This window comes from Lissotriton vulgaris, chromosome 1_1 (assembly GCF_964263255.1).
Source record: "Lissotriton vulgaris chromosome 1_1, aLisVul1.2, whole genome shotgun sequence".
In the NCBI taxonomy this organism is placed as follows: domain Eukaryota; kingdom Metazoa; phylum Chordata; class Amphibia; order Caudata; family Salamandridae; genus Lissotriton; species Lissotriton vulgaris.
The window spans coordinates 2,137,626,857-2,137,654,513 of record NC_141685.1 but is presented as its reverse complement, the minus strand read 5'-3'; the positions used below and the strand labels follow the sequence as shown (position 1 = coordinate 2,137,654,513).

Genomic DNA, 27,657 nt, shown 5'->3' with positions numbered 1-27,657 from the left:
TATTATTCCAATGCGCAGAGCCTATTGGGAATATAGGAACTACACTACACAGCTGCAACGCTAGATAGCAAAACGCCCCTCAGGGTCTGTCTCTAGTGCTTACAGTCGAAGATCGGATCTAGGATTCACCCATGTCAGTACTCGTGCATGCAAAGTAAACCGTGCAGCATGTATGTTACTCCGAAACCCCCCACGTTGTAAGAGGGCATTGTGCAGGGACAAGTAAGATTCCTGAAGGAGAGCCAGATCTATGCCACGCCTAGTGAGGAAGGCTATAACTTTTCGCAGTTTCCTATGGTCATTAAGACACCTGACATTCCAGGTTAGGATTTTTAACTTGCGCGATTGTATAGGCATCTAAGTAATGAACGGAACTCGGGGAGTAATGCATAATGTCATCTCCATGTGGACTTGTGTGACTGTTTGTTGTGGCCTGCTGCCACTGCGTGTGAGAGCAATCCCAACAATACATTGAAAATCAGTCTGCTTTGGTCTCTGTAACATCTCCCTCCCCCCCCCCCCCCCCCCCACCCCCCCACCCCCACCCATGGCATGCATCCACCAAAAGTGCACGCATGGACCATTCCCCCCCCCCCCCCCCCCCCCCCCCCAACATAAAATAAAAAAACAATCCGAACCAATCCCCAATAGTGTGATACACGCATATGCCGTGGTTGCCAGATCAGAAGTTTGTAAGAATCTAGCTAGATTAAGCAACGAGCTCCCACAGCCATCTGTTCATGCATATTTGCGGTGCATTGTACAACGATAACACTGCATCGGCCCCGTCCCTTTCAGAACCCATCCCAGGTAGCTAAGGCCCATGTGCTGTGTTTTGGTACATTATGCGTGTAATACCTGGGACTAGCCCCCAAAAAGTACAATATAACCTTCCCCACCACTGCAAATAGAGCCAACCACCAGTATCCTATTCCCAGTCAATATTATTGGACTCTCTCGATGATTCTCACCAACCACCATCTTAGCTGCATAGTTCGCAGCTTAGTTCTTAGTTCTGTTCGTCAAGACAGCCTCCTGTCTCTCCTTCCGAGGTGCTCTGTCCCGATTCTGCTCGCTTGTCCCTGGACCATTCCCTTAGGGCTTTTTGCAGCGTCTTGAGGTCCGTGAAAATCTGCGATTTACCCTGACAGTTAACACAGAGTCTTGCTGAGTATAACATGACAGTTCACGTTCTGGTCCCATAGTTGCCTTTTCAGTGGTGGGAATTGTCGGCGTGCCTCCTGCACACAGGTTGTGAAGTCCGGAAACAATGACATCGTCGACCCCTCATGCTGCAGATTTTGTTTCTCTCTAGCAACTTTTAATGCTGTGTCTCTATCTCTGTAGTTCAACAATTTGGCGATGATGGCCTGCAGGGGCGCACCAGGGACTGGGCGCGGCCCCCGGGAGCGGTGTGCACGTTCCACCGCGAACATGGGGGAGAAAGTCTTGCTTCCCAGCAATGCTACCAGGAGTTTTTCAATGAAGAGTTCCATGTTCTGACCTGAGTTGTCTCTGGCAGGTCCAGGATGCGGAGATTGCTGCATCAGGACCGCGCTTCCAGTTCTTCTGCCTTGTCGTGCATGGCCTGCAACGCCTTCCCCATTTGCTTCTATTCCGAGTCTAGGTCAGTCTGCGCTTCTATGACCTCCGTGATCCATCTGCTTATCCATCCGTTATGTCATTCTATCTATTCTAGGGAGTCCAAATTGTTTCCCAGGACCGAGAGGCTGTTATGCAAGTTCATTTTCATAGCTTCTAGTAGGCTGCGGATACCTGCAACTGGCGTGGTTTGCGGTGTGTCGTGCGCATGGTCCCCTTCGTCAAGGACTTCTTCCCTCCCTCTTGACTTTTGCTGGTCAAAGATAAGCTTAGGTTGCGATTTGTCCACTCTACCCATGATGGCCGGGATACCAGTAGCCGCAATAACTTTGCTTACTCGTGCCGGTTAGGAAAGCTGTTCCTCGCAATGGAGCAGCGATATAGTCACAGCTATACGTTATGGAGCACCAGCCAAGAGGTTTTTAGCTTTGATTTACAGAAAGAGGTCCCAGCAGCACTCCCGTCGTCTCACGAAGGACTCGCACCTAGAGAGTACCACAGTATATCCAGTGACTCAATAAAGCATACTTGGTGGTGCCAAAATCTGAGGTTAGCCGGCGAATTGATGAAGCTGGTGTCACTTAATCTGCACTCAGGACCTGCCTGCCACCGAGGGCAGGAACAGGTGTCAGAAGGGAGGCCCCACTGCTTGGGGGGCATAGGAGTTGCAGGACTCCGCATGGGCCAGGAAATCAGCCCAGTTTCCTACCCTGCATCGGATTGGCTTCACAAGTTGTGCGCTGGAGTCTCCGGCGTGTCCAACTAACCGCGCTTACTGCGCTACTCTTATGTACCAATTATCTGTTGGTCCGAAGCAGAGGACACTACCACTTCCTTCCGTCGAGCGTGGGCCATGAAGAAGGGGGACCCAACTTGGATCACGCCGCAGCGCTGGCGGTGCACGCAAAATGGGGTCCACGGCCATCTCTTTCACTTCCTCTGCCGTCCTGGGGGGCCACAGCTAGGGGCCAGCACCTGTAGGTGCGGGTAACCACCCCAAGCACCGACGAGCTCACCTAGGTGCCAGTCCACCATAAGCGGCAGCAACGGACCCCGCGTGCAAGGCCGCGCCACCCGGAAGCGTGTCGCTCCTCACCGTGGTCTGTTGCAGGGCCGCAAGGGGATGCCGAGAGCCCGCATCAATCCGCGATGGGTATGGAGAGGGGTCGGCCAGCCAGCAGTGCCTTTGTACGCGCGCCTCAGAGTCTCCAGCTCCTCCGCACTCCAGACCAGAGACTGCGGCCTGAGACAGGAGCGCAGTCGCCGACCCACGTTGCACAGCTCAGGAGCGGGCGTAGAGCACCCCAAACAACGCAGCAGGTTCTCAATATCTTCTGGGTCTGACGAGCTGGGAAAGCAGGTCAAGAATATCCGCACAAGTGTCGGATTATGAGAGTATATTGCGATGGCTCCACTGAGCTATCGGGCTGCACAGCCACCTTGGGTCCAGGCAAGCTCTGCTCACCTTTTACAGCAAAATGTTATTGTTGATGGGCACAGGCTTTTAAAACGATAACCACTACCAAGAATGCTTCTATGATCTGCAAAATATTTGGGTACTGTTGAGACCGCAACAATGCATGTTTGCTGGTCCTCTGTTAAGTGTTTTTTTGCAGGAAAGACTAGGTCTATGCTGGACTGAAACACATCCAGTTGATGTGAGAAGATCCTCAGGCCCCCAGCTTCAAACAGCTTGTTAACTCTCTGAACCATTTGGATCATGGAGCGGTGCTATATCTTACACAGCATCCACCTATCCTGGTGGCAGTTTCTCAAGATTTTGAAGCCCAAAAGGCTATATCGGGGTTCAGTGAAATGCCCCAGTAATATGGCAGTCAACTGTGACATTAAGGTCTGCTAATCCCAAAATGGGTTCCAGTTCATTAGTGGCCCTCACATGGACCAGTGCCGAATCCTTCCAAAGAATGGTCTCCTATTCCAGCATTACTTCAAGAAGATTTATATCTGGAATAGTTGTAATTCAATGGGCACAAGCCAGTTTTTTTATCTGCTCCCTGCTCTGTTGAGAAATCATATTGGCAAAATAGCTAGGTACATGGTCAACCCAATTTATTACCTGGTGTGTTAGATTAGAAAGTGTTAAAATGATGATTGACTCACAAGTCAGTTTCATCACAAGCATGTTTCCCATGCTATTATCCCAAAATGTCTGTAAAACACTTGAAAGGAATATTACTAAATGTATATGGCAAAAGAAAAAAGCCAGAATCCCAATGCATAAAATAAGTATTATTAAAACACAAAACTGCTGTAGCCTTCCAACCCTTTTCAAATTCTAAATGGCTTTCTTAATAATATAAGCTTCACATGGGCTACAGGATGCTCCCACAGTACCTGCTCCAGTAAGGACCCAAATTGAAAAACCTTCAATTCCAGCTGCCTCGCTTCCTTCGGAGCACTTAAGTTGATCACTCCTCTAACATATTGAAAGACTTTATAAGGGCACTGAGTACATTGATACAGTATCTACCAGTGAACTACAAGGATCAACCAATGCCTGTCTTTGGAACAAACTGCTAATTTAAGTAGACAGTAAAACAATCATCTGGATGGATTAGATGTGGAAAGGAATTGTATACGTCAAAAATATAGGCCGACTGACAATATCACGAGCTTTGCCTCATTGCACAAACTTAACCTACCAAGCATAGAGTTCTACAAATTCTTAAAAAATAAATCGGCCTTAACTAAATCCCACACAATTTAAATACTCTAATCAGATGCCTCAGCATATTAAGCCGTATAGCCTTAAGAAAATATAAACTCATGAATACCAACAAAACTAATACCAGCTGGAATATGCAAAAAAGCAGAAAGACTTGTGCAACAGGTTAAAGCCCCCCGACACCACAGCAGTCTTGCCATGGACAAATGTACAGAAACATATATCCAAATCCAAGGTAGCACCTCTTTTAACCCAATGCAAATTCTGGATTATCCACAGGGCCTTTTGTACTCCGGACAAACACCCAAAAACAGGCTTTTAAAATCAGATATTTGCTGGAACAGCCTGCTGGACACCTCCTAATCCAGTTTTCTGCACCGACCATAGCACTGAGACCGCCCTGATCGCTGTCACCGATGACATCAGAACCCTCCTTGACCAGCTCAAACTCTCCGCAACGCTCAACACCGTATTCCAACACACACTCATCAAGAGACTCTAACACATTGGGTGCCAGGGAAATGCAGCCAAGTGGATTGCATCCTTCCTAACAGGAAAAAACCCAGAAAATCTGCATCCCACCCTTCACCTCGGTACCCACGAGCACCATCTGCGGCATCCCTCAAGGTTCAGCCCCACCCTGTTTAACACTAACAAGATTCCCCTGGCCAATATCGTCAGACACAATGGCCTTAACATCATATCCTATGCAGACAACACACCCCTCACCCTCTTCCTCATCACTAGGACCAAGTTAACAGAACTGCATGACGATTGTCGCCAACTGGATGAAGATCAGCTGCCTGACGCTTAACATGGACAAGAAGTGTTGACTTTTTGGGAACAACACCTCTGTGGAATGACACCAGGTGGCCCTCTGACAGAACACGCCTGCAGCCTTGGCATCAGCAAATTCACCATGAAATGCCACATTAACACAGTCTCTTCCATCTGCTTTCCCACCATCCGCATTCTCCATAAAATCTACGAATGGTTACATGTCAGCACCAGGAAAATTGTTACTTAAGCCCTAGTTATCCGCCAGCTGGGCTACGGCAATGCGCTCTACGCAGGACTCCAGATGATTCAGAACTTGGCTGCCAGATTCATCCTCGGCCTCCCCAAATGGAACCACATCACCCCCACAACCTCCACTGGCTACCGATCCAGAGAAGATGCCAATTCAGGATGCTTACACATGCCTACAAGGCCCTCCATGACCAGGGACCAACATAAATCAACCTCTGCCTGACCTTCCACCAACCCTACAGACACCTGCGCTCCCCTCCCTTGCCCGCACTCCCCACATCCGCCATAACTACTTTGGAGGATTGTCATTCTCCTAACTTGCTGCCAAGTCCTGGAATGACCTTCCCCTTCACCTCAAAACAACTTCCTCTATTCTGGAATTTAGAAAGAGACTTAAGACCTGGCTCTTTGTATGTAGTCAGCGAGTACCTAGCGCCTGGATACCCTTGCGGGTCAGTAGCTGGGCTTTATAAATCTGAGTTGATTGATTGACTTGAATTGCAGAAAAATATTTTTCAAACAACTGACATACCCATTTATCCTTGAACTAGGACCTTGTATGGTCACTTCCCCCTCCAACCAACAATGTAACCAAACTGCTTGTACTAGAAATACTATTAACACCAATCAAAACAATCCACTGTGATTGGAAAAGCTACAACATATCCTACCATACAGGGTGGACCTGGGTGTGCTTCTTAAGAAGCTTCCATAATAATATATGGATTAGGAACATTTTAAGAACTAAAACCTCATGGCACCTGTGGTCCAAATTAGATCTTGATCTAAAAAATATATAAAAGCACCATGATGCATACATTTTACAGAGAAATTCCCAGCTGATACTCCAGATAACACCACAAGCAGCAAAAGTTTTTATTTATTTAGTTCATTTGTATAGGGCAACAGCTACCCAACAAAGGGTTTCCCGGCGCTCATGATCCAGTGATTTGATTGATTCAGGTCTTAAGATGTTAAACAGCCAGGTTTTTAAGGCGTTTCTGAATTTCATGTAATTGATTTCATTCCGAAGTGTCAACGAAAGAGTGTTCCAAAGTGAGGGTCCAAGATATGAAAATGATTTGCCGCCCATTCGTGTCAGCCTGATTTTTGGAATCACAAAGTGGTTAGCCGTGGCTGATCGAAGAGTTCGAGATGGGCGGTAGGGATGTACAAGATTTTGTAAATACCTGGGGGCATTGTTAGTAGAGATCTTATGCAAACTAGGAAGAGTAAACATACTACATACACTCCCACACCAACACTGATCAAAATCTCTTGTGTGAATAGGCCAGCCTACCACCCTCCTCCTTACCTCCTCCTGCCCTTGCACACCCTCACTTTCCCGTTCTCTATTTCTCCCTCTCTATTTATTTACTAACTGTTCAAGAATATTAATAGGTCGAACTTGCATACTAATACTTCAACTATGATTGATTCTCTTTTATGGTCATATCCTAAAAAAAAATCAATAAACAAGTTTGAAATCAAAGCATGGACTTCTAATTCTTGTTTCTCACCACCACGGTCTGGGCTGTCCTTCATACTTTATTCACATGACTTTTGTTTAAGGAGTACAGTGGAAGAGCATTTGACCACACAAATCTTTTCTTATATTGATCATGCAGTCCCTGTCTTAAATTTGCAGTTGAGTTTGGATACTCTGACATTGAGAGAATATAGTGTTGTCTTTAGAATTTAAAGGGTCAATACATATTTTGGGTCACCCTGTTCATAACAGCTTCGAAATGTACTGCCCATTTTCTGCTAATTGAAGCCACACGATGAAACTTTCAGAAACTATCTTTATACAAAACATTTGAAATATGTCTTACCAGGCCCCTAAAAATCTTCAAAATGCAGCTGGGGAAAAATAAAAAGACTAGGAGGTAGGAAGAGAGGTAGAGAGATGGAAATAGACAGAGGTGAGTTAGATAAAGAGAAAAGTTACTTTACCACGAGGCCCCTTGGAATGTGGGGCCCTGAGCTATTGCCCATGCCTTAAAACGTCTCTGGGAATAGTACATATTTGTGAATATATGAAAATGTCCCCAACAGTAGGCATGCTGGCTTCCTCTCCCACCTTTCACTCATTTTCTCCTGTATTGCTTACATTCATTTTTCCCTGCAGTGCAGAGGTTCTAGATTGGGTACCATAGAGCTGGGCCCAGAAGGAGTGATCCAGTCAAATATTCTATTCCTGCTTTTTTGCGGTGATCAAGTTGATGGCTATCAGTTCCCTATTCTAGAGCTCCACCTTGTTAGTTTTCTCCCCATAGGGTTCACAACGGTGACCATATGATGGTGACCTAAGCACAGTTTACTATTGACTGTGCAGCATGTGTAATGTGATTTGATTCATTAATATGAAGGATCTTTATTTCACCATCCACATCAAACCGCTGCGTAGGCAGTTTTCAAGTTCAGAAGTGATAAGAGTTCATTATAATGATGGAGTACTTTGCTGAGGCCTCAGGCTGGCCGCCCGTATAGTCAACAAATTGGTGGAAGAGGCCTGCCATGCTGTGCTGCCCACTGTATCCATACTTGGAAGACTGTTTGATCAGAATCTTTCTCCAGAATATGTATTCATTTAACTTTATACAGCACTATTGTATTTATGATTTATGTATGTTTGCTCCACATAACCATAGAGAAACAAATTATTTTTACACATACATTTTCGAGAGGCACCTGTATTCTTCTATTATTGCCAGGGCTACTGGAATTATGCAACAGTGCCGCTGCAGCAATTTTCGAATATTCATAGATATGCTGCATTTACCACATAATCCATCATCTGGCGCATAATCGTCAGATTTTAAGAAAACAAATAATTGTTTCTAGCTCAAACGGTTTAAAAGGTACTAATAAGCAGCAACAGGTGTTTCCACGCAGGAAAGCCCTTTTCAAAACTGGACCGGTCGCCTTTCTATTGCTTATTGCTATGTCTTGGTGTTAAACAGATACTAATGAGGTGCAACCAAGGCAAGGACAGCGTTACCAAGTTTAAAAATGACAAAATAATGAAGTAATACTATTAAAAAATCTGTCTCATAATTCCAGTGTCCATGATTATTACCAGCCATGTAGATAAACCTAACAAATCTCTTTACACTGGCACTTATGACAGTCTGCCACATTGTGGTGCTGTTTGTCTAATTTAGAGAGGATCACAACAGTTGTTTATTACTTCAGTATACATTAATTAACAAGCATTTGCAATGCAATAGGGCTTGCATTTACGTGAGTTTGAGCTATTGGCATTATAAATGACAATGCCTAATATTTATGTTTTGGTTTTTAAAACATAAATAAAAGGCATTGTCATTTACAGGGCTAATAGCTTAAACTCCCCCAAATGCGAGATCTATTGCATTACAAATGCTGGTTTATTGAGTGTGTTTGATGAGACAAAGAAAGAGGGTGATGTATTTGTGAATCAACAGAACCCTGTTCAACATCAGATTAATTAGCATGAGCGCTCAACTCAGTGGGTATAAAAAAAATAACAAAACTGTCTGGATTGTGCAAGCAATCAGGTTCCAACAGTAACCTTCAATGAAATCAAAGACAGATAAAGGTACTTTCACCTTGTTCTGGGTTCTTTAAGGTCTCGCGACCTATCAATGCGCGCAAGCGCATTGAGCGGAGCGAGAATTCAAGTGCTCAAAAAACTCGTGAAGCCAAGGGTTTCGTGCGGGCGGTTTTCTTTGGGTTCACGTGAATCACGTGACCAAACAAGCACGCGCATCAGCCTCCCTCCCTCCCTCCTAATTGCATTTTTTCACGGCCGCACAGCACATCAAAGGGCTTCTCCCAGCGTGTGCTGTGCGGCTTCTCCTCCCCTAATTATTTATGGCTGGCCGACCGTACTTTCAGTTTCCCGGCCGCTCATCTTCTCGCTTGTTTTTTCTATTTATTTTTTATCATTCCGTCAAGTCCCATCCTTACTTTCTCTACCTTCTCTTTTTGACACCCTGCTGCTCTGTTCTTTGTTTCCGCAGCACAATCTTACTTTGTCCCTATTTTGATTTCCCTTCTTTTCCTTTTGCTGTGTCCTTTTGCTCCTCATTTTAGCCAGGTTTTCACTGTTGCTACATATCCGGTTATATCCGATTGCACGGGCTGTGTTTGTGTATTAGAGCAGACGATTGGCAGCTCATCATGAACACCATTTAATAAAATCAATATGGCGGTGAAGCTGGACACGTGCTTTTCACGACGACGTCCTGTCAGGTTATTCATGCATATACCAATTAATTGATTGAAGATAGGGCACTACTTCTCCGAGGATATTTAGTGGATTTCAGACCCCACATCTTCGCCTCCGCTCTGTTCGCTGGTCGCTGCAGAGAGAGTCCCCCTGCTCCAGCTGGGCACGAGGGTGTCTGTTGCCCCTCCCGCCCCTCCTTGGCCATTCCCACAGCCTGTGAAAGTGTTCCCAGTGAATGCCCCCCAAGCCCCCCCAGGCCCACCTTTGACAGGCACGTGAGAGGAGGGTAATCTCACTGACCCCTGCGGCTCACACCCCCTCAGGCACCAAAGGGCTCCCGACATCTGCAAATAAAGCCCACACTTAAGAGCCAGCGATGCGTCCTTGCAAAACAAAGGCCGCAGTCAACATTACAGGCAGACCGTGTATGCCCCCTCCTTTAACGAGAGCCCTCAGACGTCACCAGGAGCGGCCACTACACAGGGCCGGCTCCTTTCTCTGCACCTGACAATAAAACTTCTCAGAACATTCTTGAAGCTGTCTGAGCACACTTCTCTCAGACACACACATGCCCATTGTTCTTCAACTTTGATGTGTTTTTTTTAACTTCTGCACAACACTTAGACATTTCTAGAGAGGAAAGAAACCTAAGTACTACACACGCTTCTTGAAATTATTAATGAAAATGCCAAATATGGATGAATCTAAGCATATCCGTCAGAAGTTGTCTCCGAGTAGCAGCAAGGCGGCTTCCGGTACTGATGAGAAGTTTCTCAGCGGACATAACGCGATCTGATAAATCAAACGTACGTTATGTACAAAGTTATATATGTCAAAGAAGAAACGGGCGACCGACAAAAAAAGATAATGTAGTAAAGAGAGTTATGCATCAGGAAAGACTGCATCACCCCACGAGGCGGCACAATGTACAATGGGGCTCTTTGTACCGGGGAGGAGATGAAGGGCCGGCGCGGGCCTTTGAACGTCATCTCGCGAGCAGATAAAGCCCTTAACAGGGACCCTGGAGCCAGGGATAAGAACTGTTTACAGAACATCAATCACACTTCGGACCACCAAAGTAATGTGATCCAGGAATGCGATCAACGAGGAAAAAACTCATTTTCAAAGAAAAAAAACGCACCAAAATGAAGGAAGTCCAACTTCCAATGTTTGAACTTTGCAACTATTTCACGTATGCACTTGAACAACTGTCTGAATTAAAGATGGCCTCTCTGCTGCGCATTTATTACCTTAGTCATTGGTTAACACTTGTTATCTGTTAGATTTTATTACATTTGCGCTGCAGATCTTAGGGCTTGTTTAAAAGATGCTTTTCCCGCTCCCCAGGCTTCTTGTATGCCTAAAACCTTAATAGATAAAATTAAATTACTTCCCCAGGGTCCCTTTGTAGTACTAGACAGTTGGTCCTCTATTTCCTGCCAGCATAAATAGCTGATAGACCCTTTTTCCTGTGCTCATCTGCTGTTCTCTTTCACCCCGCCTCCTTCTCTAACTCCCTGTTCTCTTCTCCTGTGTTAATATGTTGTTCTCTTCCACATACATCCTTCTCTAACCGCACACACATACATACAACCATGCACACACACACATACAACTACACACACACACAACCACAACCCCACACACAACCACACACAACCACACACAGCCACACACATACAACCACACACACACACACAACCACACACACAAAACCACAACCAACCACACACACCACACCCAACCACACACACAACCATACACACAACCATACACTCCCAACCACACAACCCAACCACACAACCCAACCACACACAACCACACACACAACCACACCCAACCACACACACGCATACAACCACACATACAACACACACAACCACATCCAACCACACACACAACCACACACATCTATCTATCGCCCTCACTCTATCTATCTATCGCCCTCACTCTATCACCCTCACTCTACCTATCGCCCTCACTCTACCTATCGCCCTCACTCTACCTATCGCCCTCACTCTACCTATCGCCCTCACTCTACCTATCGCCCTCACTCTACCTATCGCCCTCACTCTACCTATCGCCCTCACTCTACCTATCGCCCTCACTCTACCTATCGCCCTCACTCTACCTATCGCCCTCACTCTACCTATCGCCCTCACTCTACCTATCGCCCTCACTCTACCTATCGCCCTCACTCTACCTATCGCCCTCACTCTACCTATCGCCCTCACTCTACCTATCGCCCTCACTCTATCTGCCTATCGCCCACACTCTACCTATCGCCCTCACTCTATCTGCCTATCGCCCACACTCTATTTATCTATCGCCCTCACTCTACCTATCGCCCTCACTCTACCTATCGCCCACACTCTATTTATCTATCGCCCACACTCTATTTATCTATCTATCGTCCTCACTCTATCTATCGCACCACCACTGCATCACTCGGGGGCACCACAACATCACTATGCGCTACCACAGCATCACTGAACGCCGCAGCATCACTTGTCGCCACCACAACATCACTCAGCGCCACCACAGCATCAGTCAGTGCAACCATTCAACAACAACTGGTTCAAATATGTTCTCAATGTTTCAAGCTTTATTACAAATGTCACAAAAAGATGTTAATATTTCACTACTTTTCTTGTATTTTCGTCACAATAAAATAAACTGAACAAAATCTTCACAAAAGTTATTTACAAAAGTTTAAGCTATTGCCATTATAAATTACAATAACTTTTTTTTAAGTATTAATTATTTAAAAAAATAAAAAGCCATTGTTATTTGTAATATCAATACATCTAAGTCACGTAGATATAAAACATGTTGCATTACAAATGCTACAGGTGTCACATTTGCAAATGTTAAAAGTATTGGCATTGTAAATGACAAAGCTATTAATTTAGCTTTTTTCAAAACCAACACATTAATAAAAAAATGTGTCATTAAATGTCATTTACAAAACCAATAGCTCCAACTTTCCTACTGCGAGACCTATTGGCAACGCCAGTGCTTGTTATTTTACTGTGCTCATTTAAGAACCTAATCTTAGATTTAAAACTGGCCACATTATATTAGTTGGAAGAATACCACAAAGAAATTGCACCAAATTGTGTCTGTAAAAAGTTACCCAAAGAATGGGAATAGGGTTGAAGAGTTGTAACACAGGACAGCAACGCTAGTAAACCATATGCTTCTTGAGGGTTTTCACATGAAGGATATTACTTTTATCATTTTCGTATGCCACAATGAAGTTCAATTTTTGTAGGGTCATTCCAAACAAGCATTGACAAAGCCAACAAGCATCGCGACACCGACGCTTTACTTTTAATGTTAAAAGTAACGCGCGGGTGCCGCGATGATACCCATCAAGGCACCTGTGCTTTACTTTTAATGTTAAAAGTAAAGCGCGAGTGCCGCGATTATGCCAAAAGTAAAGAAATAGAAAAAAAATCTATTTCTTTACTTTTGCTATAATCGCGGCACCCTCGCTTTACTGTTAATGTTAAAAGTAAAGCGCGGTGCTGCGATTATAGCAAAAGTAAAGAAGTAGATGTTTTTTTCTATTTCTTTACTTTTGCTATAATCGTGGCACCCGCGCTTTACTAATAACTTCAAAAGTAAAGCACGGGTGCCGCCATTATACGAAAAGTAAAAGCAAGCGGCACTGAAAGTGATCACATCGCGATCGCTATTGTCAACAACTAGCGGCAGCCAGGCGAACGTGCGCTGCTGCTCGTGCTAGCCACTGTCTGCAATGGGCATAGCAAAGGCGGGACATGCACCCGCCTTTGCCCAATCGCGTGCTGTTTTTTGTAAAAAAAAAAGCACGATAGCCAATGCCTGACGACGAAAGCTGATCACGAGCGTGTGGTCAGCTTTTAAAACCCCATACCCCATACAAAAGGACTCTCGCTGCGCGAGCAGTGCTGCGCACTGCAATGCAAGCGCGTGCCCTAAAAACGACGAATCCTTGTCGCCCAAGCCACTCTTATTAAATTGGGAGCCTGGAATACTCTGAACTGTGACACTTGTGGGAGTGTGATGGTTAATAGTTGTTTTTGTGGTGTCCTTGGCAATGGGTGGTGCAAGCTGCAGTTGCCTCCTAATAAGAGATCTGGACGTTATGTTTGTTCACAAAATAAGCACTGGGTTAAATAAACCAAACGGAGCCGCATACGGACGCACTGAAGTTCACCCGTGCGGTTGACGTTCAATTGAAAACGAGCACAGTCAACGTGTGCACCCACCCTTGTAAAATGCCAACCCCACACCCTTTCCCGTGAACGTACACGCTTAGCCTCTGTGTGCATGCATGCGCTGTTGTCTGAAACATTGAAACCAGGTTGTTTCTAAAGTGCATTATTGCTCTGAATTGTGTTCTGTCCAGTGGACCCAAATAGATCGATTGCACCATGTTAGCCACTTAAAATCATAGAAATGTGTTACCTTTATAAAGAACTTGTGAGGTTTAGTGGCATGTTTTGGAGACAAGATAGCAAGGTGAATAAACCGTAACACATGCGGACTAGCAGAGGTAACTAGCTGTGATGTGGTGACAATCTCACGTCGTGTTGAAGTCGCTGCCAGTGGCACAGGATCACCTTAACGCTTTTTCTTTCCCAAATAGCAGCCTTAATGCGCAGAATCTCACAGTGCCGTCCGTGCAGTCCAGTTACAATCCATTCGAAGAGGAGGAGGAAACGAAGAGCACGATCAGTGACAAGGACGACAGTAGAAAGAAAAAGTTGGTGAACGAATATTTTGACTTCTTGGTTTCCTCGCCTTCTCTTGCCTGTCCTAGAGCTCTGGTTTACTCCCAGGCCCGGGGTGGCCCCCATGCATGATCTTCACCCAGGAGAAGCATTGGACGTGGAATGGGCCCGAAATCAAATGCTTTTCTAACATTTCATGTTGTATTCACCCGTTGTGCCTGTGTTGTTTTCACTCGTTAATGAATTACTAACTAATTGCTGTATACCTTCAGAATGAAATGGAAATGCCTTGATCCATTGTGCATTCTGTTTCCCACTTCCCCATTGTACTCTCTTTTTCCGTTCAGTTGTCTTCTTAAAATACCTTTCTGCCATAGCTCTAATCCAAATGTGTTTTTGTGCTATACTCCGATTGCCACCATGGTTGGAGAAGTTGTCCAGCCACAATCAGTGTTTTTATGTAACCTCTACCTAGCAGACTAGCATGTTTTCTTGATTTCTCTTCCTAATTTTCTGATCACGTATGTTGGGGTTGGAGTGGGTTTGCACTTGTTCTTTGGATAAATATGTTGCTGCAAAATTAACACAATTTGGAAACAAAATGATACTTTATTTTAGATCTATTTATTTTTCCTGCTGTCCTTAATTACTTTGTCCTGTGTATGACTTATTGTATGTAAAAACTTGTACTTCTCTTGCCCAAGTCGTTTTGATATGAGGAATGTGCGTTTTCATTTTTAAGGCTTTTCTTAAATGGAATAAATGGTTTAGTCTTAACTATCCTTGTTAAATGTGCTATGTATTTTAGACGTTAAAGTATTTAATTCTAGTTTGTGTTGTAATATTTAAATTTGTGTTTTTCAGCATCAGTAGCTATGAAAAAAGCCCAAGCTATCCAAATGAGTGGTCGGATGACGAGTCCAACAATCCGTTCACTGCCAGCGATACAAATGGAGACAGTAATCCATTTGAAGAAGAAGCGCCTACTGGGATTGAGGTGCGGGTGCGAGCGCTGTATGACTACGAGGGCCAGGAACATGATGAACTAAGCTTCAAATCAGGTGAGAATATGGAGGGAAATACGACTTACTTCAAACTGAATACATGGTGCAAGGTAGTATTCTGGCAGAGTATGTTTGTAGTGACAATTTTCAGCTTTTCCTCTTTCATATGCTAGATGGAGCATTTAAATATGTGTATTAGTTGCCTTCAACATTGTATTTGTAAGAGTATAATTGTTAAAAGCAATATTCTTAAGTGTTTTTTTGTTCCCGGAAGAAGACCAACATACCCCTGCATCATATTATTTTATGTATATGGTGTAATGCTTTCTTTCCACTTCAACCATAGACAAATGGGAATCTAGTAAAAACGGGAAACAGCCTTTAAAATGCAGGCTAAGCCATGTAAATGCTGTTTCCCCGCAAGTGTAACAACGCATGAACCACGCATATGTTGGTTAAGGCAGAAAGCGGTCTAGTGTCCAGATGGGCGGGGAGAGGAAAAGGAAGCTCTGGACATGGACAGATAAGTGGAGTAAAGGCTTGTTGGGGGGAGGGGGTGGAGTCGTTTTTAGGGGTGGGGTCTGTTTTAGTGCTCAGGATGTGGGTCGGGGTAGTCTTTTCAGAGGGGGGCAGGGATTTAGGGCTCAGGGCGAGGGATCGGGGTAATTTTGAGCTGGGGCCGGGTTTGGGGTTTGTTTAGGGATGGGGTCAGATTTGGGACTCATGGCAGGGATGCGGGTAGTTTATTTTAAATGGGGGTAGGGTTGTAGGCCTCGGAGCAGGGGTATGGGTAGTTTTTAAGGACACACATCAAGGGTAAGTTTTATGGCCCAGGGCAGGGGGGGGGGGCTGGGATCAGGGTAGTTTTTGGTAAGGGGCTGGGTTTTAGGCCTCAGGGCGATGTGGAGGGGCAGGGATAATTGTAAGGGGCAGGGCAGGGTCGGTTTTAGGGCTCAGGGACCGGGGGCCAAGGTAGGGGGATATGATTTTAGGGCGGGGTGTCAGGGTAGAGGTAATTTACGAAAAAATAAAGGTGGTGTGGCACACCTAAAGTGTATTGAAAGTTCAAATATGTAATCTCCAACAGAAGATTAAGTACGCTTCTGGGCGCCTCAAGAATAGTCCCTTCTGGCCGATGGGGACTCTTGTATAATACTATTGTAGGATAAGTGTAGGAGGACTCCCACACTGATTCCTGTGGGCGCTCCTATGGAGGCAGAATACCTCTGATTTTTTTAAAGTGTATTCAAGTTCAAGTGGTCCGAATCAATTCTTCCAAACTTTTTTATTCATGTGGGTCATATATTATATTTTCATAATGACTCAAGTGTCGTTTTGTGTAACACGATTACGCAAATTCCGCCCACGCCTACTTTGTGCTCTCAATAAGCGAACCAGTGACATAATATAGTTTAATAATAATTTTTATGAACAAGCCAGGCTTTTTTAATGTTTGCGGTTTCCTCTTTATGCAGATATTCCACCCACTGTGTACGTTTTTTTTATCTACGTCAGAAGGATAAAGTCAGGGTTTCATGTCTTACAAAAATTACATCTGTGGAGTGTGCCCTCTTCTGGTTCAGTTATGCCATGTCAGTTTACAGTGTGTGTCACACTTGTTTTTCCTTTGGGATAAATCGTTGTAATCTTTAAATTAAACCTCTTTCACCACGATAAAAGTATCCTGGTCCTCCAGGTGACCAGTCTAAATCCAGAGATCCCTTCCTCTCCAATAATCCTAAATAGGTATTTAATTAGACCGCATTTTTTGTCTTGCATTGAAAGATGATACATTTCGCATTCTTCAAGTATGACATTGATAGTCTAACCAGGGTCTTACATTTCCAGGTAGAGTGGATAATATTTACTAACACAATTCTATAAATTTTCTCAGTAGTTCTTCTACCATGGTCATTTAGGCCATATCATTCTGCATTAGGGCTTTATTTTCTTTATCGTTAGACCTATGCTTATAGGTCAGTATATTCTATGCTTTTGGCCCCACTTAAGCCATATTTGTCCAAACTTGTGCGGGCAGCCCCTACTATTGTACACGTTGTTTTTCACCATCATTCACTAACCCATATTTTCTTTCAATTCTTGTATGCCTGGAGGAACCTGACCTCCCCACTTTCTTGCCAAATCCTTCCTTGCCACTATTACGTCCACGTCATAAAATGCATTTTCATATTTGGGTATATATTTCTTTGCTCCATTTGCCCAACAGTGCTGTTTTGTGGGAGCATGCCAGAGGGATTTTCCCATCGTATAGTCTGCCCTGGTATCCCTTTTTGCCCATAGTGTCACTGTTGACAAAAAATACGAACATAAACTAAATAAATAAATAAAGCAAGACCGAGTTGTTTGCAAAGTGACTAGATTGGTTTTAGTCACACTCAAACATATTAGCACTACTTTACAGAGTTTGCCAGTGAAGCGCTACTTTAGTTTTCTTGTCTTTCTGTTAACTCCATGGCTGCTATGCGTTTTCCCCATCTGTGCTGCAAATTGTTGTTTTACATTGTTTTATGACGAGCTGGGCTCGTCATGAGTGTACGAGGAGGCTACACCATGACGAGCCCAGCTCGTCATGAGTGTGGAAGAGGTTAACAAAATTGTTTTCCCCTGGTGGGGGGTGCATTATTCCTCTTGGTCCTGCAATACCTGGTTGATATATGGAGTAGAAGACGTTAAATGTGATCCTTTTCAGCTGTCTTCCTTATTTTAGTTTATAAAAAGTGTGTACCTCATCCCTGTGTTCAGGGATGTGGTCGTTTTAAACCATACTGCTTACATTTTGTGAAGATATAAGCAATGGACATTGAAATGGGTCCCTTCCGGGCCCTGTTGTCAAGTCCTTAACCTTTCAGGCAAAAACACTCAAATGATTTCTAAATAATGTGTGTAATAGCGGTAAGGTAACCATGTTGTTCTTGCTTACATTTCAAATGCTTTACTTAATCTTGCACTCTCTATGAGTGTTTGCTTTTTCCAGGATATTACTTTTTTTTCAGGCAGCATATTACTCTTGTCTAGTGCATATTTAAAATTAAGTTGCATCCAAGTGTTTATAGCGGTGCACATTTGGGTTGTTGCTGAAGGAAGTGGAGTTCTCCAGTATCAGGGGTGTCTTTCATAGATTCACATGCTTGAATATTCCCCGTTGTCGAAGTGGGAGTCCCACGGTAAATAAAATAGCAATAATGCTAAATATAAATATATAAATATGTATATACATAATACCAGAAAAGAAGGAAATGCATAGAAAACCTCTAAAAACAAAACCTACATAGGAATGCATGGTAGAGAGAAAAAACCATTTGTAGCACCTTAGTGTCATTATGTTAGTCCAAACTGCGGCCAATCAGGCGCCAGCACCCTCTAGAACCTTCTCCTCAGAAGCTCAAGCCCTCAGATTTTCTACCGCACGTCGTGTGAAGGGAGTCTCCCTGAGCTCTGCTCAGTTTTCACAACTCTAGAAATGTATACAATGTCAAGTAAGAAGTCTTTATTCAGACCATGTTCTTCTTGTGGGAAGCTTCGTCTTTTTGAAAAGGACCCCCACCAAAAGTGTATTTATTGTTTATATCCAGATCATGAGGCTGGCAGCTGCAAGTTTTGTAGAACCTTTTCTACCAAAACTCTTAAGGACAGGGAAGGCCGTCTTCTTCTTTGGCTGCAGCGTCTTAAGGACAAGGACTCTTTAGTGTCCGACGCAGAGAGTTTACAATCTGGTTTCTCCTCAGCAGCCTCAAAGAGGGGTAGTGTCCAGGAGGTTCCTTCTCCTTTCCTCAAGAAGCCAAAATTAGCCCTCTCTGTGGCTCCTGTGGTATCTGCTGCCATTTCTACCACCTCTACGCCCACGAGACCTGGCTCTCAGGCGTCTTTGGCTACCTCTCGAGGTGTTTTCACACCTCTTACAGTCCCGCCGTCGAAGAGAGCGTCTACGAGCACTCTGACGACGAGAACGGCTTTGCCTGCATCTTCGACGACTACACTCACTACCACTTCGGCCTTCTCATCTTCGACAATGGTTTCGTTGACGGCCTTCACGTCGACGAGGGTTTCGTTGCCGTCTAAACCTGTCCCGTCGACGAAGAAGAGAGAATTCTCGTCGATGAAAGACCCGAAGACATCGACGACGCCGTCGACGAAAGCCTCATCGACGAAGACACCGTCGACCAAGATCTCGTCGACGAAGAATATCTAGTCGACGAAGACAGGCCCGTCAACGAGGGCTCCGTCGACGGAGTCAGTACCAGCATCGACGGCGAACCCGTCGACGACGACACGCCCCCGCCGCCGACGAACCCGTCGACGCAGGTTTCTTCAAAATTACCGGTGACAACAGCTAGCTCAGCCTCGTCGTCGGTAACGGCTCCGTCGACGACGGCACAGATTTCATTTGCATCTGTACCGTTAGTGCCCTTGAAGACCTCTAAATCTTCACACTCTCGCACTACAGTACCCTGCCAACAGATATCAGAACCAGAGCTTCAACCACCTTCTCCGATGTTTGCAACTACATCAGACTCGGAGCATGAAGAGGACACGTTTGGGGCAGCACATAGTCCCTCTGATTTAATAATTAAATGTCAGGACACAGACTCTGATGATGGCGGTGAGCCAGAATTTCAACAGGAGGAGCAGTTCATTCAAGCCCCTGTGGCCACCATTCCTTTGACCTTAATTTCAAATCTACAACATATGCTGGACGATTACAACCTCAGTTTCCCGGCTAGTCCGCAAACTACACCAGCACAATCTCCCGCTCCTGTGGTGCTACCTCCACCTTCATTGCCGCCTATCGTACCAACTACAACTTCGTCTCGGATTCATAGATCTATTATCATCCATACCACTGTATATCCGCAGGATGCGGATGATGAAGCTAACGCAGAACGGGAGGATGGTGAAGTTCCTGACGAGACAGATGATGAAGCAGGCGACCAGGATATGGCCGAATGTGATGATTATAGGACGCAAACGCCTTCTCCTCAACCTGGTACTTAAAGTGACTCGCCACCAGTTGATATTGCCAGTTTCCATCTTTTAATGGATAAAGCGGCTCAGCGTTTCAAACTTCCACGGTCACAACACGAGGACGATTGCTTTCTTTATGACTTTAAGGATAAACCTTATAAAAAACTGAGGTGTTAATAATAGGAGGTAAGGACACCAGCTGGACCAAAGACTGGTGGCCACCCTGTCTGGGACCGTTACCCACTCCTGGCAGGGAAGCAAAGAACCTAGGTGTCTGGGTGGACACTAAACTTTCTTTTGACAGCCATGTAAATAAAATTGTAGGGCTTCGGGGTCATGAAAACTCTCAACCGCACCCTGGACCTCCTCCCCTTGGAAGCCAGGCGCACCATGACTCAGGCCCTAGTATCCTCCCGTATGGACTATGGCAACTTCGGAAAAGAATGTCAGAAGACTGCAGGTGCTTCAAAACTCTGCAGCGCGGCTAGTGCTGAGACTACCCAGAAGAGCTGTTTCCAAACCAACCCTGGCAACCCTACACTGGCTGCCTATAAAGAAGAGAATTCTATTCAAAGCACTCCTCATGTGCTATAGAATCATCACTCATAAAGCACCATCCTACTTGTCTGACCTAGCCATTCCTTACGAGCCGAACAGAGCCCTTCGCTCGATGGGAACTGGCCTTCTAAAGATCCCCCGTATAAAAAAATCTAGAATGGGAGGTCGCTCTTTCCGCTCACTGGCAGCCTGCAAATGGAACTCCCTTCTCACCAATATTAGGCTAGCGAACAATGAAGACACCTTCAGAAAATTGTTAAAAACATACCTTTTTGCCCTTTAGGTCCTCTCCCTCTACTGCTCTCTGACCCTTCTCCACAGCGCGGGGATACGCCGGGAGGCGTCACCAGGCGCTTTATAAACCCCTTTATTATTATTATTATTATAAGCAGGTACACACTATTCCTATTATTGACTTCGTGTGGAAAGAGGGCATACAACTAATGAAAGCTCCAAACTCCTTACCTGCTCAGATTCCACGCCTTGAGAAGAAGTACAAGGCCCCCACTGGTTCTCCAGCTTGCCTGACTTCTCATCCCAAGCCGGATTCTGTCGTGACTCAGGCCGCACAGCGTAGAGCTCTGAATCCAGTGTCCCAAATCACAGACCCTCCGGATAGAGAGGGTCGATGCCTAGATGCTATTGGCCGCAAGTTCTCAACGATGGCTTCAACATCTGTCCGAGCAGCCAATGCTTTAGCCATCTTGGGACGCTATGACCGGCAGATGTGGTCAGATATTGCAGATTTCATGGCACTCATACCTGATGCATCCAAGACTGACGCACAACAGATTCTTCGCGATGGTCAAAGGGCAGCAGAAGAAATCATCGACTGTGCAGTCGATATCGCTAACACAGGTTTCCGCCTCCTGGCAATTGCGGCTGCACTCCGAAGACAGGGTTGGCTGAAGTCCACCTCCTTCCGGCAGGAAGTCCAAGGCAGAATATTGGATATGCCTTATGATGGGGAATCACTGTTCGGATCCCATATCGATGATGCCCTTGAGTCCATCAAGAAGGACACCGATACGGCGAAGTCCTTGGGCACGCTCCAATTTCGGAAACAGTCCTTTCCAAGTGCGTGCGGACGTGGCACTTCTTCCAACTTTCGAGGAGGGCAACAATACCGCTCCTACACTCAGAGCGGCCAACTTTACACGTCCAACCAGCAGTCTCGTCAGCAACCCTCCAGACCTTACAGAGGAAAGTCGTCCTATCGTGGCACCACTCAGAAACGCCAATGACTTTTGCCATTCTCAAAATGTTGGAGGGCGAATCTCTCTGTTTTATTCCCAGTGGTCCTCGATCACCTCGGACCGCTGGGTATTGGACATTGTCAAACGGGGTCACACCCTGGAGTTTACAGAGATTCCTCCTTACACTCCACCTCGTGGCCCACCTCCTCCACATCTTGAGGAGCTCTTCCATCAGGTCCGTCTTCTTGTGTTAAAGGGTGCAGTCAAAGTGGTCCCAATACATCAAAGAGGGAGAGGTTTTTACTCTCGATTCTTCCTCATACTCAAGAAGAACGGAGATTGGCGACCCATTCTGGATTTGAGGGCTCTCAACCAGTTCCTGAAGTCTCGATCATTCCGTATGCTGACACTACTGGAAGTCTTGCGTCTTCTATCCAGCGAGGATTTTATGACCACCATAGATCTTCAAGACGCATACTTTCATGTTCCAATAATCGAACAACATTGCCAGTACCTGCGTTTCAAAGTGGGGCCAATGCATTTTCAGTTCAAAGTTCTACCCTTCGGACTGCGTTCAGCTCCTCGTGTGTTCACGAAGGTACTGGCCCCGGTGGTGGCTCACTTGCGTCTACAAGGAGTTCAGATCTTTCCCTATGTAGACGATTGCCTTCTCAAGTCTCAATGCCACCATCAGCTGGATCGGGACACGCACCTTTGCCAGCAAGTGTTTCGGTCTCTAGGGTTGACCATCAACAACGAAAAGTCAGTTTGCACCTCTGCGGATCAGATCATTCCTGGGAGCAATCCTAGACACGCAGCTCTCAAAAGCGTTTGTCTCAGACGAACGACGTCTAAAGATTCTTCGTCTGGTCTCCCTTATTAAAATCATTCTTGGGAATGGCTTCATCTTGTATCGCACTGATTCCAAATTGCAGGTTGCGCGCCCGTCCCAATCAGGAAGAACTGGACTTACAGTGGCGTCAGGTCTCCGGGTCCTTCAACGACCTTGTTGCCGTCACACCTCGCATGAAACAGAGCCTGCCTTTGGTGGACGCAGCCCGCAAATCTGGGAATGGGTGTGTCCTTCCTCGATCATGCTCCAGACCTTACATTGACGACGGACGCCTCCTTAGAGGTGTGGGGCGCTCATCTTCAGGGCCTATCCATCAAGGGCAAGTGGTCGCCGACGCAGCGCACATGGCATATCAACAGGCTAGAATTAATGGCGATTTTTCTGGCGCTCAAGACCTTCTTCCCAGTTGTTCACGGGGAGTCAGTGCTAATCCAAACGGACAATGCCACCAGTATGCACTACGTGAACAAGCAGGGGGGGGGGGACCAGGTCTCCGCTTCTGTCCCGCTTGGCCCAGTCAATCTGGGATTGGGCTCTTCGCCATCACATCACCTTGACAGCTGTCCACCTTCCGGGCATGTCCAACCTCCTGGCCGACTCTCTAAGCTGGTCCACTTCCTCGACATACGAATGGGAACTGCACCAACCGACTTTGGATCGTGTGTTCCGCAAATGGGGTCACCCGGATCTGGATCTGTTTGCGACACCGGAGAACCGGAAATGCCCGTCTTATGCAAGTTGGCATCCCCGCCCAAAGTCCCGCGGGAATGCCCTTTTGATCAACTGGAGCGATCTATTCGCTTACGCTTTTCCGCCGCTCCCATTGATACCGCGGGTACTGTGGAAGAAGCGGAGGCAGCCCTGCCACATCCTGCTGATTGCTCCTCGTTGGCCCAGACAGGCATGGTTTTCGGAACTACGTCTAATGTCCCTGTGCGATCCCATTCCTCTACGTCCTCGTCCGGACCTTCTAACCATGGACAAGGGCTTAGTGTGTCATCCAGATTCCACAACGCTACAGTTGTGGGCTTGGAACCTGAGCACCTTGAGTTCGCTGGTTTAAACATATCCCAGGAGTGCAGAGACATCCTAGCTCATGCCAGAGCTCCGTCTACCATCAAGACTTACAAACTGAAATGGAAGCGATTTTGTCATTGGTGCGCTACGGCCAATATCCATCCCATCCATTTCACTCCTGAGCAGCTCCTTCCATTGTTTTTTAGCCTCGCTCAGTCAGGTCTCTCTCTCATGCTACACTGAGAGTTTTCTTAGCTGCTATATCTCGTTTCCGATATGATGGCTCTTCATCCCTCTGTTCATCACAAATTATACGTCAATTCTTCAAAGGGCTTTTCCGCAAGTTTCCACCTGTGCGTCGCCCTCCTCCAGCTTGGCACCTCAATGTTGTCCTATCTCAACTTACGAAATCACCTTTTGAGCCTATCCACAGGGCGGATATCAAGTTAATCACTTGGAAGGTTGCACTTCTACTGGCTTTGACCTCCTCTCGTCGCGTGAGCGACCTTCACGCTTTTACTGTCAAGCCGCCTTATCTACAGTTCAAACCTGACGGGGTGGCACTTCAAACCAACCCCTCTTTCATGCCTAAAGTACCTACGGATTTTCATTTGAATGAGCCTGTATTCCTCAAGACTTTCTTTCCGCATCCAAAATCTCCGACGGAGCAGCGCTTACATTCTCTGGACATCAAACGATGTCTTAAATTTTACATTGCCAGAACTGCCCCTTTCCGCAAGTCAGACCAATTTTTCATTGCCTACGGACCACTGCGCAAGGGACATCCAATTTCTAAACCGACTATTGCCCAGTGGCTTTCCTCAGCCATTGCTTTTTGCCACCAACAAGCGGGCAAACCATTGCAGTCTTCAGTGAGGGCTCATTCTACGAGGGCGATGTCTTCATCCACTGCCTTGTTTGCTGGTGTGCCACTTCATCAGATCTGCCGTGCAGCGACATGGTCCAGCAGACACACCTTCACCAAACATTACAGTTTGGAGACCATCAATGAAGCGGATACCGCAGTGGGAAAGGCAGTGCTTCGCCTTCTTTTTCAGTAAGGTGAGCCTCTGTTCCCTCCTCCTTAGTATTTTCCTGTGATTGCTATGATACCTTATATGACTGTATTATTATTCTAGTACTGTCTTGATTCTTTCTATGCCTAGCAATCTCAGTTTTCTAGGAGGTTACTGCTTTCTATTCTATTCAAGCATGTGAATCTATGAAAGACACCCCTAATACTGGAGAAGAACAATTGTTACTTACCTGTAAACAGGTGGTTCTCCAGTATTGGTGTCTTTCATAGATTCACATGCGACCCACCCTCCTCCCCTCAGAGGCTCTTTTTCTCCTCATGCGCTCTGTTACTTGTGCTACGAAAATCTGAGGGCTTGAGCTTCTGAGGAGAAGGTTCTAGAGGGTGCTGGCGCCTGATTGGCCGCAGTTTGGACTAACATAATGACACTAATGTGTTACAAATGGTTTTTTCTCTCTACCATGCATTCCTATGTAGGTTTTGTTTTTAGAGGTTTTCTATGTATTTCCTTCTTTTCTGGTATTATGTATATACTTATTTCTATATTTATATTTAGCATTATTGCTATTTTATTTACCGTGGGACTCACACTTCGACAACGGGGAATATTCAAGCATGTGAATCTATGAAAGACACCATACTGGAGAACCACCTGTTTACAGGTAAGTAACAATTGTTCTTTCTCTCTTTGCGGCAGTATGGTGTTCAGTGGGGGAGAGGATGTGGCAGTATGTTCAAAGCTGCGGTTCAGCCTTCGTGACCGGTCCACAAGACCAATCTTCCCATGCTAGACCTTAGAAGCCCAGGTGTCTTAGCATCAACAGATGGACCCTTGTAGTGGCTAGTGTGGGTTAACATTGAAGGCCTGTCCACCACAATCCATACTGAAGTTCACCTCCAGTCCAGCTGGCAGGCCTAAGAAGCTGCACACCCTAAATCCACAGTGACTGTCACTGAGATCTCAGGACCCTGGAGGCCAGTCCTCCTCACCCATTGGTGCCTCCATGGGCCTTGTTTCAGCAGTAGTAGTGCAACTGACCAGGGATCGGCAAATCAGGAATTGCATGCACACCAAACTAAGTTCGCAAACCTAACGGTCTCTTCGCTTCTAACAAATGTGCCTGCTTTGGAGCCACTGGACTTATGCAGCAATGAAGGACAACATTATATTGCAGTGTTGACTAAATTAACCAGCAAAAAAAAGGCTGCAGTTCAATGCGGTACATTTTCTGCAACTTTATTTTTTTGACATTTTTACACATACTCTCTGCAAAGATTTTGCCTCATTTGTGTTAGTGTAACATTCAAATGCAGCTGTGGGAAAGGTGACCAGTCAACCTTTGCAAAGGGCCCTCCCCTTCACAGCAGCACAAGTCACACTTTTGTAGTAACTTTTGATCTGTTTGAGCTACAGTTTTTTTAGCTAAAATTGTCTGATTATTCAGCAGATGATGTATTATGTGGCATATACGGCGGAGCAATAATTATATGGAAACATTTTCAAACAAGGATATTTTACCATTCATGCTTCAACTGCCTCTGTGGAAAAAGGGAGGAGAAATGTTGATGACAGAAACTGCCTGGCTCGAAGACAAACTTCACTTTGCACCAGTGCAGCACCACCTCCTCACCAACTCAGCATCAGCGCAGCACCAGTCAGCGCCACTCGGCACTACTTCCACATCACTCAGCAGCAGCACCGCAACATCACCTGAGCATCACTCAGCACCACCTCAACATCACTCAGCACCAGCTCTGCACCAGTGCAGCACCACCTCACTACCAGCGCTGTTTATGGTCGACTACCAACACTGCTCCATAACAAAACAAAAAATCTAAAACAAGCAAGCATTAGAACAGGCAGGAAGAATTTGCCAGAATTGCAAGAACAAAAAACTAGAAGATTTATTTTTATGTTAATTTTTTTTTCAATAGGGTCGTTTAGCTCTACATAGCAGCTTCTTGGTTATATATAAAACAACAAAAATGCTTAAAACACTTTTTTATTGTAACTTTTTAACATGCTGCACAGCTCCCTCAATCTACACCATAGCTTAAAAATATTAGCAAAGCCAATAGCTCTGGCTAAACACTTAAAGGTCCCAAATCGAGACCTATTAAATATGCCAGTGCTGGTTTTCTTTGCAGCCAGTACCTAAGAGGCAGCTTCATTTGTTTGTCCTAGCAGCCGTTTAGATAAACCCAAGTAAGTACTTTGCAAAATGCTATCTAGCTGCAAAAATGATTGGCCTTTGGAGCTCTTGGGGCAGGACAAAAACACTGGGTTTGGTAGTAGTTAGAACTGCTGCATTCTAAAGTTACTCCAACCCATGAATCACTGGAGGCTCTCACTCTGTACAATGAACAAATGTTCCTCACTTTAAGTCCTGCAAATACAAGCCAGATACACTCCATCACAAACTTTGCCGCCAAATAGAATAAGAAAATCCTTTAGGCTTTTTAGCATCATGACATCCACCAGGTACAAAGCTAGTTATATGTCACATCCCGGCACCCTCTCTTTAAAAACCTTTCTTCTCCTTGTTTAAATAGGCATTATTCACCCCCGTTATCACAAAACAGACTTTAATTTTGATGTACAAGTAGATTTCCACAGTGTCCAATCTGCAATTTCTGGGTGAGCTCAGAGTACATTCTCAACCACGTTTGAACTGTGCCAATGCACTCTTATGCACTTTGAGTCTGTCCTGCCTGCCCACGCTGGGCTCCCAAACGTCCTTAGTGGCTTGTTTCCT

General features: G+C 45.5%; 1 protein-coding gene across 6 annotated transcripts in view; it reads left to right on the top strand.

The window, feature by feature from the left end:
• PACSIN2 (protein kinase C and casein kinase substrate in neurons 2) overlaps positions 1-27,657 on the top strand; it is a 524,922-nt gene that overhangs the window by 481,080 nt on the left and 16,185 nt on the right. For 5 of the 6 annotated variants that reach the window (XM_086922160.1, XM_086922135.1, XM_086922167.1 and 2 more), the window contains 2 exons: positions 14,170-14,286; positions 15,119-15,315. In XM_086922160.1, the coding sequence (XP_086778286.1) occupies positions 14,170-14,286; positions 15,119-15,315 (314 nt within the window). The remainder of the gene's footprint in view (positions 1-14,169; positions 14,287-15,118; positions 15,316-27,657) is intronic. The other variant, XM_086922175.1, reaches the window with a different exon arrangement.